The sequence below is a fragment of the Vombatus ursinus genome, unplaced genomic scaffold (assembly GCF_900497805.2).
Source record: "Vombatus ursinus unplaced genomic scaffold, bare-nosed wombat genome assembly UNPS02012156.1, whole genome shotgun sequence".
NCBI lineage: Eukaryota > Metazoa > Chordata > Mammalia > Diprotodontia > Vombatidae > Vombatus > Vombatus ursinus.
In genome coordinates, this window is record NW_020951934.1 from 4,440,217 (window position 1) to 4,452,917 (window position 12,701).

The following is a 12,701-nucleotide window of genomic DNA, read 5'->3' on the forward strand; positions in this document are numbered from 1 at the left end:
TCAAACGAGGTATCTTTAAAATGCTTAGCACAGTGCCTGGCACATGGGAGGCCATGAATAAATCAATCCTTCCTTGCCTCCTTGCATGAGCTTGCAGAAAGCATGAGATTACTTTCTGCTGGAGGATGAAAAGAGGCTTACTGGAGGAGGTGCCACCTGGGATGGGCCTTAATTAAAGATTAGGAAGTATTTCAACAGGCAAAGATGGGTGTGTGCAGGAGGGAGAGCAGCCAGGCGTCGGGGATGGCATGGAGCATAAACAAAAGGATGGAGATAGGGAAGAACAAAATTTAGGTAAAGCGGAGTTTAGGTAAACAGAGACTAGTTGGAAAAGCAGGATGGAATCCAGCTGTGGAGGCCCTTGAATCACAAGCCAAGGCATTGCTATCTTGTAAACCATGGGAAACACAGAAGCTGGTTTAGTGTTTTTTGCTTTTTTTTTTGTTTGTATTTATTGTTGTTGCTTTAATAGGGGATTTGGGGAAAACAAGGGAACGTGATTTGAACAGATCTGTGCTGGAGGAAAATTAATCTGGCAGACATGTGTAGGGTGGAATGGAGGTAGGGAAAACACTGAACGGTTAAGAGGCTATTACTGTAGTCCAGGCTAGAGGTAATGAGGGCCTGAACCAGGGCGATGACAGTGGGAATGAAAAGGAGGGGATAGATACAAGAAATGTTTCAGAGGCAGAATCAGCTCAACTCAGGCTTCCCATTGCCTATTGTGGCATTCAAGGTTGTCCCTCACTTAGATCTCTTCTACATATCCAGCCTCTGCTCTCAATCCCTCCTAACACATGGTCTTTGCATGGGTCAGGTTTTTCTCCCTCTTATCCTGCACATACATCATGCTGTTCTAGCCTCGGTGCTTCTGCTTGAGCTATTCATTCTCCACCAGAAGCCATGCAGTTCCTTTTGACCCTTCCCTCTCTTTTCCTTTCATAGCCAATCAATCGTTAGTGGATCCTGATTTGGTAACTGCTTCTGCAACAATGCTTTGCATCTATCCCACCCCCTCCACCTTGTACCTTCTTTGTATTCCCTATTCCTACTGATAATAATCTAGAAAAGACCTTCGTTTCTTTGGCCAGGAGCATTGGAATAACCTACCAATAGGTCTTCCCATCTCACCTATCTTCCTTTTAATCCACCCTTCAAACAGATGTCAAATTAATTTTACTCAAAGGGCAGCTAGTTGGCATGGTGGATACAGTGTTGGGCCTGGAGTCAGGAAAACTCCCTCTCCTGAGTTCAAATCTGGCCACAGACACTTACCAGCTGGTGTGACCCTGAGCAACTCACTTTATCCTGTTTGCCTCAATTTCCTCATCTGTAAAATGAGCTAGAGAAGGAAATGGCAAAGCATTCCAGTATCTCTGCCAAGAAAACCCCAAATGGGGTGATGAAGAGTCAGACATGACTGAAATGACTGAACAGTAACAATATCTAGTTAGGTTATCTGTTTGCTTTACTGGTTCCTTCTCGCCTACTGAATAAAGTTCAAAATCTTTTTCCTGGCATTCAGTGCCTTCAGAAATCTTTTGGCAGATAAGCCCATCTCACAGCCTTCAAAACTCAAACACATGCAAGCCTCAATGCATCCAAACACTGATTTGGTGACTACCAACATCTAGGAGCTATTCAAGGGACAGACACTGGATTTCATTAGTATAGGGAACTCCCAGATGAGAAAACTTCCTCTTCTATGCATATCTGAACCTCCTCTGAAATTTATAGTCTTGGTGGCCTAGAGCACTGAGAGGATAAGTGATTTGCCCAGGGTCACATAGTCAGTTAGTGTCCAGGCAGGACTTGGTCCCAGGTCTTCTTGGCTTTGAGGCCAGCTCTCTAGTCACTTTACCAAGCTGCTGCTTTATGGGCCATTCAAATATCTGCTTGATTAATTTATTGTCAGAGGGCTGGTGAACATTTACTAGAGCTATTTTACACACCTTCCTATGAAGGAGTTCAAAGGATGGTTAGGTTAATTGGGAAAAGGCATGAAGAAATCTGGTATCGTGGCAAGAACATTGGTTTAGGGTCAGAAGACCTAGGTTCAAAACCCAACTCTTCTGTTTACTATCTGTGTGATTTTGAAAAAAGTCACTTCATCCCTCTGTGCCTCATTCTACCAGTCTATAAAATGGAACTGCTTATTTGGAACTATGCCCAAAGGGCTATAAAACCATGCATACCCTTTGACCTGGCAATAACACTACTAGGTCTGTAACCCAAAAGAGATAAAAAGAACAAAAAGGAAAAGGACCTATATGTATAAAAATTTTTATAGCAGTTCTTTTCTGGTGGCAAAGAATTGGAAATTGATAAGATGTTTATCAATTAGGGAATGGCTGAACAAATTGCAGTATGTGATTGTGATGGAATACTATTGTGATATAAGAAATGATGAGCAGGATGCGCTCAGAAAAACCTGGAAAGACTTACACGAGCTGATGCAAAGTGAAATGTACTGTGTACAAAGTAACGGCCATATTGTAAGATGTTCAGCTGTGAATGACTTAGCTATTATCAACAATACAATGATCCAAGACAACTCTGAAGGACTTATGATGAAAAATACCATCCATCCCCAGAGAAATAACTGATGGTGTCTGAATACAAATTGAAATATAACTTTTTTTAAACTTTCTTATTTTTCTTAAGGGTTTTTTTGTCCGTGTTTTCTTTTACAACATGACTATTATGGATATGTTTTGCATGACTACACATGTATAACCTATATTGAATTGCTTGCCTTCTCAATGAGGGGGGTGGAGAGAAAGGAAGGCAGAGAATTTGGAACTCAAGGTTTTTAAAAATGAATGTTAAAATTGTTTTTACATGTAACTGGGGAAAAATCAAATACAAAAATAAATAAATGAATGATAAAATAGAACACCAATACAGTCACACCTTCCTCCCCACAGTATCTCAGTAAATCAGGCCTGAGATTTGAAACAGTTGCCTAGAACCCCAAGTAGGGTCATTTCGACCTTAGTCTCCGGAGTAAAATAAGAAAACATCCAGCCAAGCCCCTGGAAACATGCCAAGGAAGAGGAACACATCTGGTACAGAGAAAGAAAATGGAGCCCATGGCAGAAGTGTTGGGGGTTTTTTCCTGTGTTAAGCTAAAAGCATTGTAAGATTGACAACAAAGAAACCTAGGTCACCCACCACATGGATATTGGTACCTGTCTCTCCTTGTTGGCTTCCTAAAAACCCGACTACATACACATATTCTGCTTCAGGTCAAATTACTTTATCCATGTGCTGACCTGGATCCATGCCACTATATCATGGGAAGGCTGACACATACATGTTATCCATGCACATGAGTATCTTGACAATAAAAGCACTGAAATTATAAGGAGGTCTCTGGCCAATCATTAAAGACAGAAAGCATTATCTATGTATGCGCACACCTTTAGGACACATTCTAATACTCAACATCCAATACATGGCCCTAGGCCCCTGGTCACCACTATCTCATACCACAAACTTTCCCACTGTAAGCATTTTCTCCCACACTCAGAAAACAATCACATACCCAAGACTCTACCCCAAAAGCCATGATCCTAAATGACTCCAATAGCAGAGGAGGACAGCACCCTGGCTCCATAGGGTAGCAAGGTCTACCCTCCATCTTGCTGGCTTTGTCCCTAGACTCCAATGAAGGGACCAGTCATTCATTTTTCTTGCTTGGCAAGAGTTCTTGCCAAGTCAATTACCATGTATAGAGAGTTCACCAAACAAAGGCAAAGACCACTTCAGGATAAACTTCACCAAAATATCATCAAACCATCACCAAATCACTCACAAAGACTGAACAAACAAGACCTCTTTCCAGGCACCAACCAGCTCAATCACCCATGAATAACCAATCACTTACCCTCCATCATCACCACCCTCAACCCTACTCCTCCATGGTCCTCTGTTCCTCTCTTACCTGGGATGATGGAGACTGTGTCTTTCTCCCAGGACACAACGCTAACATATTCCTGCACTGAAGAGGGGATGAGGCACTTGAAGACAGCCACGTTTCCACGCATTGACCTTTGATCCTCCACCCGGACGGTGTAGGGTTCCCTGAAAACTGCAGCAATGCAGATTGGGGAGAAAGTATAGAATCAGAGAGTAGACTACAACATGGCAAGAACCCAAAGAATGCGTAAACCATAGGCTCTACAAATACAGTATCTTAAATATCATCTAGTCCAATAAGCTTGCTTGGAAAAAAATGAAGCCCAGAGAGATTGACTTATCCAAAGTCAACTGCCTCCACTCATCCTTACTCCTTGCATGCATTCCATCCTCCAACCTTCCTCCTGATATGACCCTTATTGCAGCACACGTGTCCCACTCTATCCACCCCCAGTCCCCTTAATCAACTTCTCTATTGCCCCCATCCCCCACCCCACCGGCATCAGCCTTCTTTTGGCAGCCTGACTTCTACTGGGAGCACCTTCATCCTGATGTAACCCCTGTAAGAATCAATTACTCAACCAACAAGTATTCATTAGGTGCCAATTATGTGCCAGATCGTGCTAGATTTTGGAATATAAGTAAAGGAATGAAATAATCCTTACTCACAAGGAACTTTCATTCTAATGAGAAAGACGAGTACAAATATGAATATAAAGGGAATAAACACAAATATATACAAAGTAGTTAAGTCCCAGGTAGTTTAGGGAGGTCACTAGTTGGAGGAATCAGGAAATAAGAGCTAGTATTTATATAGTGCCTACTATGTACCAGACATTGAGTTGAGTGCTTTGCAAATATTATCTCATTTGGCCCTCACAATAACCCTGGGAGGTAAATGCTATTATTTTCTCCAGTTTATAGATGAAGAAACTGAGCTGACAGAGGTGAAATGACTTGCCCAGGGTCACACAACTGAAGTCAGATTTGAACTCAGGTCTTTCTGACTCCAGGCCCAGTGCTCTGTCCACTCTGTCACCTAGCTGTCTATTAAGGCAAAAGATGGTGCGTAAACTACATCTTAAAGCAAGAGAGGACTTTATGAGGTAAAGATTAGAAAGAAATGCTTTCCTTATAGTGGTGATGAGCAGGGAGATGGGAGACTAAGTGTTCTATGTAAGGAACAGAAAGAAGTCCATGGCTAGACTACAGAATGTGGAATTGGGAGTGCTGTCCATTGGGTCTGGAAAGTTAAGTTGGGGCCAGGATGCACAGGCATTTCAGAGCTAAACAGAGGAGTTTATATTGAATCCTAGAGGCAACAGGAAGCCACCAGAGTTGGCGGAGTAGAGGAGTCACGTGGTCAAGGAAACTTACTTTGGCAGCAAGGTATAGGGTGGATTAGAATGGGGAGAGATTCAAGGCAGAAATACAAATTAAGAGGCCTTAATTAATTAATTAAGAGTTTTAAAGTGAGGACCTTAACTAAGGTTGTAGTTGTATGAGTAGGGAGAAAGGGTAAGATGTGAGAGATATTGTTAGGAGAAAGGGCAATATTTGGCACCTAATTAGATATGTGGGTTGAGAGAGGGTAAGGAGTCAATGATAATGCTGAGATTATGGACTGGAGATGCTAGAATGGTGGGGGTGGTGCTTTAATAGAAACTGAGGTGGTTGGAGGAGGGGAGAATTTAGGGCAGGGATGGGGAACCTTTGGCCTGGAGGCCACATGTGGACCTCTAGGTCCTCAAGTGAGACCCTTTGACTGAAGCCAAACTTCACAGAACAAATCCCCTTAATAAAAGAATTTATTCTGTAAAACTTGGACTCAGTCAAAAAGTCTGTACCCAAGGTCCTAGAAGGCCACATGTGGCCTTGAGGCTGCAGGTTCCCCAGCAGTGGTTTAGGGGGAAAGATAACAAGTTCAGTTTTAGACATGCTGGGATTAAGATGGTTCCAGGACATCCATTTGGAAGTATCCAACAGGCAAATGGGGATGTAAGACTGAGGAGAAACTCAGGAGAGAGACTGGCCTAATTATTATAGATTTTGGAGTCACATACTTAAAGATGATGGGAGGCTAGGTGGCCCAATGGATAGCATGCTGGGCCTGAAGTCACGAAGACTTCTCTTCCTGAGTTCAAATCTGGCCTCAGACATTTACTAGCTGTGTGACCTGGGAAAGTCACTTCAGCCTGTTTGCCCCAGTTTTCTCATCTGTAAAAATGAGCTGGAGAAGGACAAGACAAACCACTCCAGTATCTTTCCCAGGAAAACCCAAAATGTGGTCATGAAGAGTCAGACATGACTGAAAATGACTAAACAACTGAACTTAAGGATGATAGTTTAAAAACCCATGCAATTTGATGAGGTGAGGGGGTAGAGGGAAGGAGAGAGAGAGACTACAGTTAATGCTATTTTCATATTTATATACATTCTGTACTCTGCTCTTTTCAGAATAGATACAAATATAGTTCCTTCTTGTAGGAACTTTTATTCTAAGGTCTTGATGGATATAAATGTGCCATCTAAATTTCCTTTTGAATTTATTTCTTATTGAGAGAGAGAGAGAGAATAGAATTGTCCCAGGACAGAATCTTGGGGAACACCCACAGTTAGGAGGCATGATGTGGATAGTGAACCAGCAAAGGAAACTGAAGAGTGATCAAGCTGGTAGAAGGCAAACTAGGAAAGAATAATGTCACAAAAATCGAGAGAGAAGAGAGCATTTGAAAGGTGGAGAGGGCCAACAGTGTTAAATGCATCAGAGAGGTCAAGGATGAAGACTGAGAAACCACCATCAACTCTGGCAAATAGGAGATTGCTGGTAACTTTGGAGGGGGCAATTTCAGTTGAATTCAGACTGTAAATGGTTGAGGAGTGGTGACACAAGAGGAAGTGGAGTCATCCAGTATAGATGGCTTTTTCAAGTGTGGCTGAGAAAAGGAGGGAGAGATAGAGAATGATAGTTTGAGTGGATGATAGGATCTAATGAGGGTTTGTTTTAAAAAGATGGGGGAGACTTGGGTGAGTTCTTGAAGGCAATAGGAAAGGAACTTGATAGGGTAGTCAGAGTTTAAGAGTGAGGGAGGATGATGGAGGATGCCATCCGCTGGAGAAGATGAGAGGGGATGGGATCACATGCACCTGTAAGGAGGTTGACCTTAGCAAGGAGAAGGGTCATCTCTCTGTCAGAGGCTGGGAGGACAGCAAGAGAGAGTAGGGGATGATGCCAAGGGGATTTGAGATGAAGAGAATGGGAGGGAGAAAGATCATGTTGAATAGCCTTTTTCCCCAGTATTTTTTTTGAAGAAAAGTCCTCAGTTGAGAGAGAAGGAAGAAGAAGAGACATGGGAACCTTGAGGAGAAAAAGAAAGTCTGGAATAGTTTCTGTGGAGAATAAAATAAGGAATCAATTGGGGAATTGATCAATGAAAAGACCCTGCTACCTCAACATATCAAAGATCAGCAATACCTGGAAACTTGGTGATTTTCTCCAAAATGAGGTGTGGGAGGAACAAAAAGGCAGTGAGATCTCCTGAAACTGGGAATGGGCTTGGAGTCAAGGGACTCTGGTGACCATGAACAAGTTGTTTCACTGGAGGATGCACAAGATAACCTCTGAGAACCCTTCTAATGCTAAGAATCTGGGGCCCCCTCTAAGCCTCAGTTTCTCCACTTGTAAAATGTAAAACTACTTGAGAGGCAGCATGGTATAGGGGATTACAGAGCTGATCTCAAAGCCAGGAAGACATGGGTTCCAGTCCCATCTCTGACACTTCCTGGCTATGTGATTCTGGCCAAGTCACCTACTTTCTCAGCATTCTGGGCAACTTTCTAAGACTATAAATTGAAAAGAAGGTGCCAATTTGCATCGGTAGATGGAGTTTCCTTATTCAGGAGATCCTTACATCAGGAAAATGATAGGTCCAGTCCCTATCCCTATCTTTAAAAATGTATTCATATAAAACGTAATAATACTCATACTCTCTACTTCCTAGGGTTGTTGTAAGTAAAGCCCTTTGTAAAACTTAGAGCTCTGCAGAAATTCAAGGTGTTGTGATTTTGCATCTGAGGAAGAAAGTAGTTTTTTCTCCATCTGCTTGTGTCCTAGACTACATGTTCCTCAAGGGTAGGAGTGCATTCTTTAATTTAATTGCATTCAGCACCAAACACAACAGGCATCTCTAAGTGCTAATAACAAGAAAGCTAGATGGATGCAGAGGACACTTAATTCTCTATACTCTTCCAGGTTTCCATTACATTTAGGAGATGTCCTCCAAAATTCTCCCTTAGAAAAGCCCCTTCCTCCTAAGCTCTGCCACAGTCCTTCACCCTCTGGGGCCAATCCTTCAGAGCCATATCCTATCATCCAACCACCGAGAAAATCTCCTCTGCTTCCCTCACCACCCTACAGTCTTCCGACTGAGGCCACTCCTCTAACGCCCACTCCCCACCTCAACTCCTCAAGCCATTACAGTTCTGGGTGCTGGCCCTAATCTGGTAGAGCTGATACATTTTGTGATGCAATGAAAAAAAGGGCTGGACCCGAAGTTAGGAAGACAAGTTCAAATCCTGACTCTGAAACGCAGAAGCTGACCATAGGCAAGTTCTTCATCTCCCCAAACCTCAGTTTCCTCATCTCTAAAATGGTGCTATTGATATTTGTGCTACCTAATCCCACTGGGTTGTCACAAGGAAAATATTTTGCAAACTTTATATGTAAATATCAATTGCTATGATACCACAGAACTGTCATATACCTGAGCCCTCCCTTTGGCCCTTTCCATAGATGGCAGAGCTCCTCCTGGTGGCCTAGGCAGGTGGCATTCCTGTCCCCAGCCCTCAATTTTATACAAATAGTCCATCCCTCCCAGATCCATTCCTTGGAACAACACCCTAGTTTTTACTCTCTTAGGTTGAGCTAAAGGTTTCTAAGTCCTCTGTCTCCCTCCTTTGCCCATTGGGAGGTACCTGGGCCAATTCCCTTCTGACACCCTCTTTCATGGTTGCCAAGGCAACATTTAGGGTCCCCTCACTGTGCACCTGCAGCCCTTCTGTCCTCATCAAGAGTCACATAATTGGCTTTGAATATTTTTCAGCCTTGCTCCCTCCTCCTCCTTTCACAAACCTTCCCTTCTTTGCAGTATGAATGCTATGAAGGACAGAGGGAGAGGGATGAAGGAGCCTCCCTTCTAGGGTACCACAGTATGTTTTGATGCATAGATCTGTGACTGTTTCCTGAGACATTGTCATTGTCATTCTCTTTCCTAGTTCTGGACAGAATGGGGCTCTCCTACCAGAGAGATGGGGAGAGAGGAGAGATCCCCAAAGAGATATACTTGATCACACAAACTATGAAGGGCCAGACCTAGTACTCAACCCTAAGGTCTGGTTTCCCAGGCCAGGGATCGGTTTCAAACAAAGAGCACAAAATATCTGTTGGAAAGAGTATTCCTAGACTCCCTTCCCACCATCCAGAATAAGTGCCACAAGCAGGTGCCCTGGCCTCAAACCAATGGAGTGGGTAAATGGACTCCTAAGCCCTGTTTTCCTAGGGACCAAAAATATATCACTTTAACCAGAAAAATCTACTATCTCTCTCACATGGACCTTGTTCTACTGGACAGGGGCTCTGTGTAGAGAGGGACTTAGTAAAAGAAATGGTTATCTTTGTGGGTTGTGGCAAATTACCTAGGGAGGCTTTATTATTATTAATGCTACAAGCCATCTTCCTTTAAAAGGACCATTTCAAGTCTATCATTAGTAACAGGGGTTTGCAGGTCTTTGGCTGTATTCCCTTGACCCAAATTCTCATCCTGTTGTAGATACAGCCTTGATCCAATTTCTCTCTTTCTACCAACCACTGCAGTAGGAGCCTGCCTTCTGACAGAGAGCATGGGGCATGCCATTCCTTAGTTACCCAACAAACATCATTGCTATCTGGCCAAACTGTTCCCTTCCCCACTCCATAGCCCTCAACAAAAGTGGTGTAGCAGACTCTGGTGTGTGACAACAGACTCTTGAACATGAACCAAGTGACAAAATCTTTATAGTAGGATTTGCTAGTCCAGTCCAGAGAGATGAGAATCTCTTCTGTCAAAGAAACCTCCAGATGCGAAGAGTCCCCATTCCACTTCAAGCATCTGCCCCAATGTCTAAACAAACTGCCCCATCTGGAAGTTCTATCTTGTGTCTTATCTCTCTTCCCAGAGCATATTTAAAAGTCACCCCCAATCAAATGTCAAGAACCCCTACATTTGTGATTATTCTTGGAATATTTCTAAATACTTAGCACACATGACTTCACAAGTCTACTACTGTCAAAAGAAAATGCTACAAAATCACAGGGAATTAAGATGGCTCCAAAAACTGGACATGAGAGGATACCTCCTCCTACTCCTTTGCAGAGGTGGTGGAATGTTGCATGTTTTTTTCCGATTCCCCCCCCTCCCCCGTAGGTTGATTGGTTTTGCTTATGATTTTGTCTTCTCTGCTTTTTCTTTTAACAAATATTCTTTGTAATATGGGATGGCTCTTTGGGAGAGGCAGGAGAAAGGATATAGAGGAAAATTTGGGTAATATAAAAATTAACTTTATTTTTAAATAAAATTTATTTTTAAAAAAACATCTAGTATTGTTCCTCATCCTAATTTTCAGAATTTAGTCTGGTCTAGCAGAGAGGAAGCAGGAATGTGCTCATTGATGGTATTATGGAAAGAGTATTAGATTTAGATTCTAGGCTTGGGTGCAAATTCTGATTCTGGTACCTACTAGATGTGTGATCTTAGACCACTCATTTGACTGCCTTGGGCCCCGACTTTTTAATTTACAAAAAGAAGTGGTTGGATTAAATGAACACCCAGGTTCCTTCCACCTCTAGATTCTATCATGATGTCCTTACATTCACCTGTTTCCTCTCTCCACCTTCCCCACCCCTAACCTTGTTCTTCCCTTACCTGCTTTAACCCGGATGTTGGGACTCCGGATTTTCCCTGCAGCATTTTCTGCGGTACAGAAGTAATCATTGTCGTGGATAAAGCTATTGAAGGCAGAGGGCGAAAAGGGGTAGAGCTGCAGCGTCCCATTGGCATGGACATGCCGGATGTGTGGCACATCATAGATGTCATCGCCTGTGGCAAGATACCATCGGAGGATGGCGCTGGGGGAGCCCGTGGCCGGGCAGGGCACCACGACCCCCACAGAACTGGAGAAGGTCACCTGCTGCAAGGAGTCATTCACAAAGTAGAGGCTGGTGCCAACATCTTCAGGGCGGGCTGTAGTGAGGGCAGAAAAGAGATGCTGTTAATGTTCTAACCTTTCGCATCCCTCAAGGGCCCATGAAAGCCACCAGAAAGTCCTTCAAAAGGAATAATAGTCTAATTGTCCTCTGCACTAGTCAGATCACACCTGCAGTAGAGCTGGTTTCTTTGGTGCCATGTCTTAAGATGGTGTAGGGTCAAGAGAATTAGATTCATAGATCTAGTCTCTGGAAGGGATAATAGGAGCATAGGTTTAAATATGTAAGCGAACTTGTAGGTCATCTTGAGGTCACTCATTCATTTTATAGATCAGGGGACTGAGGCCCAGAACAATTAAATGATTCACCCAAGGTCACGAGAGTCTTAAGTAGTTGGTAGACTAGGTAGATCCAGGCCTATCACTCCAAATCCAACTCCTACTCCTGTAGGTGCATCTAGGTACTCTAGGCCTTCCAGTGCCTGAATTCTTTCTAAAATATCCCCAAAAAGTAGTTCTCCTGACTGTACTTGAATACCTCCAGCAATGGGAAGCCCATTAACTTTAGTTCATTCTGCTTTTGGACAGCTCTCATAGTTAGAATTAGTTACACCTCTACCAGCTTCTACCCAACACTAGTTTGGCCCTGTAGCACCAAACCAAACAAATCTCGTCCTCCTTCCACACATCAACCCTTCAAACATTTGAAGAGCGCCATACCATCCCTCCCTGAGTTTTCTTTTCCCTAGGTAACACAATAGCTTCCTTCAAAGACCAGCTGAGGAGTTCCCTCCTTTATTTCCTGCCACCTACCTTTACAAGGCACATTCTCTTGTTTGTTCACCATACTAACTACTTAGTCACCCACTCCTGGACACAATCTAGCTTGTCTTCATCTTCCCACAATTATAGTGCCCAGAACTAGATGCTGTCCTATAGATGAGTCCTGGACATGGACACAGCAGAGTGTGCACAATGAAGCTCATTCTCTAAATACTATGCTTTTCCAAGAACATTCTATTAGTATTAGCTTTTATTGGCTGCCATGTAATACTGTTGACTGTGCCACATCACTCACATAGATTCTTGTCTAGCCATGAATTCCCACACTGTATTTGTAAAGTTGATTTTTTTGGGTACACAAATGTAGAACTTCTCATTTCTTCCTATTAAGTTTTATTTTTATTAGACTAGCTCATTGTTTTAACCTGTTAAGGTTAAAGGTTTTTGGGTCCACCTATGCCAGGGGTGGAGAACCTGCAGCCTTGAGGTCACATGTGGCCCTCTAAGTCCTTGAGTACGGCCCTTTGACTGAATCCAAACTTCACAGTTCAAATATATATTTGATACATTAGCTATCCCTCCAAATTTCACCTCATCTACAAATTTGACAAATACATCATCTGTGCATTTGTCTGAGACATCAATAAAAGTGTTAGTTAGAACAGGGCTAAGGATAGATCGTTGGGATATTCCAATATAGCTTTCTCTATGGTTGAGCATCAGCCCACTACTGACTATTCCTTAGATCTAGTCTCACA

The 12,701-nt window shown here is 42.9% G+C and overlaps 1 protein-coding gene across 1 annotated transcript in view; it reads right to left on the reverse strand.

Moving 5' to 3' along the window:
* Window positions 1-11,169, reverse strand: part of DSCAML1 (DS cell adhesion molecule like 1) — a 491,654-nt gene extending 480,485 nt beyond the window's left edge. Inside the window, 2 exon segments of the mRNA XM_027857517.1 lie at window positions 3,947-4,093; window positions 10,881-11,169. Of these exon segments, the coding sequence (XP_027713318.1) occupies window positions 3,947-4,049 (103 nt within the window). The 5' untranslated portion in view covers window positions 4,050-4,093; window positions 10,881-11,169.
* Between the last annotated feature and the right edge of the window lie 1,532 nt (window positions 11,170-12,701).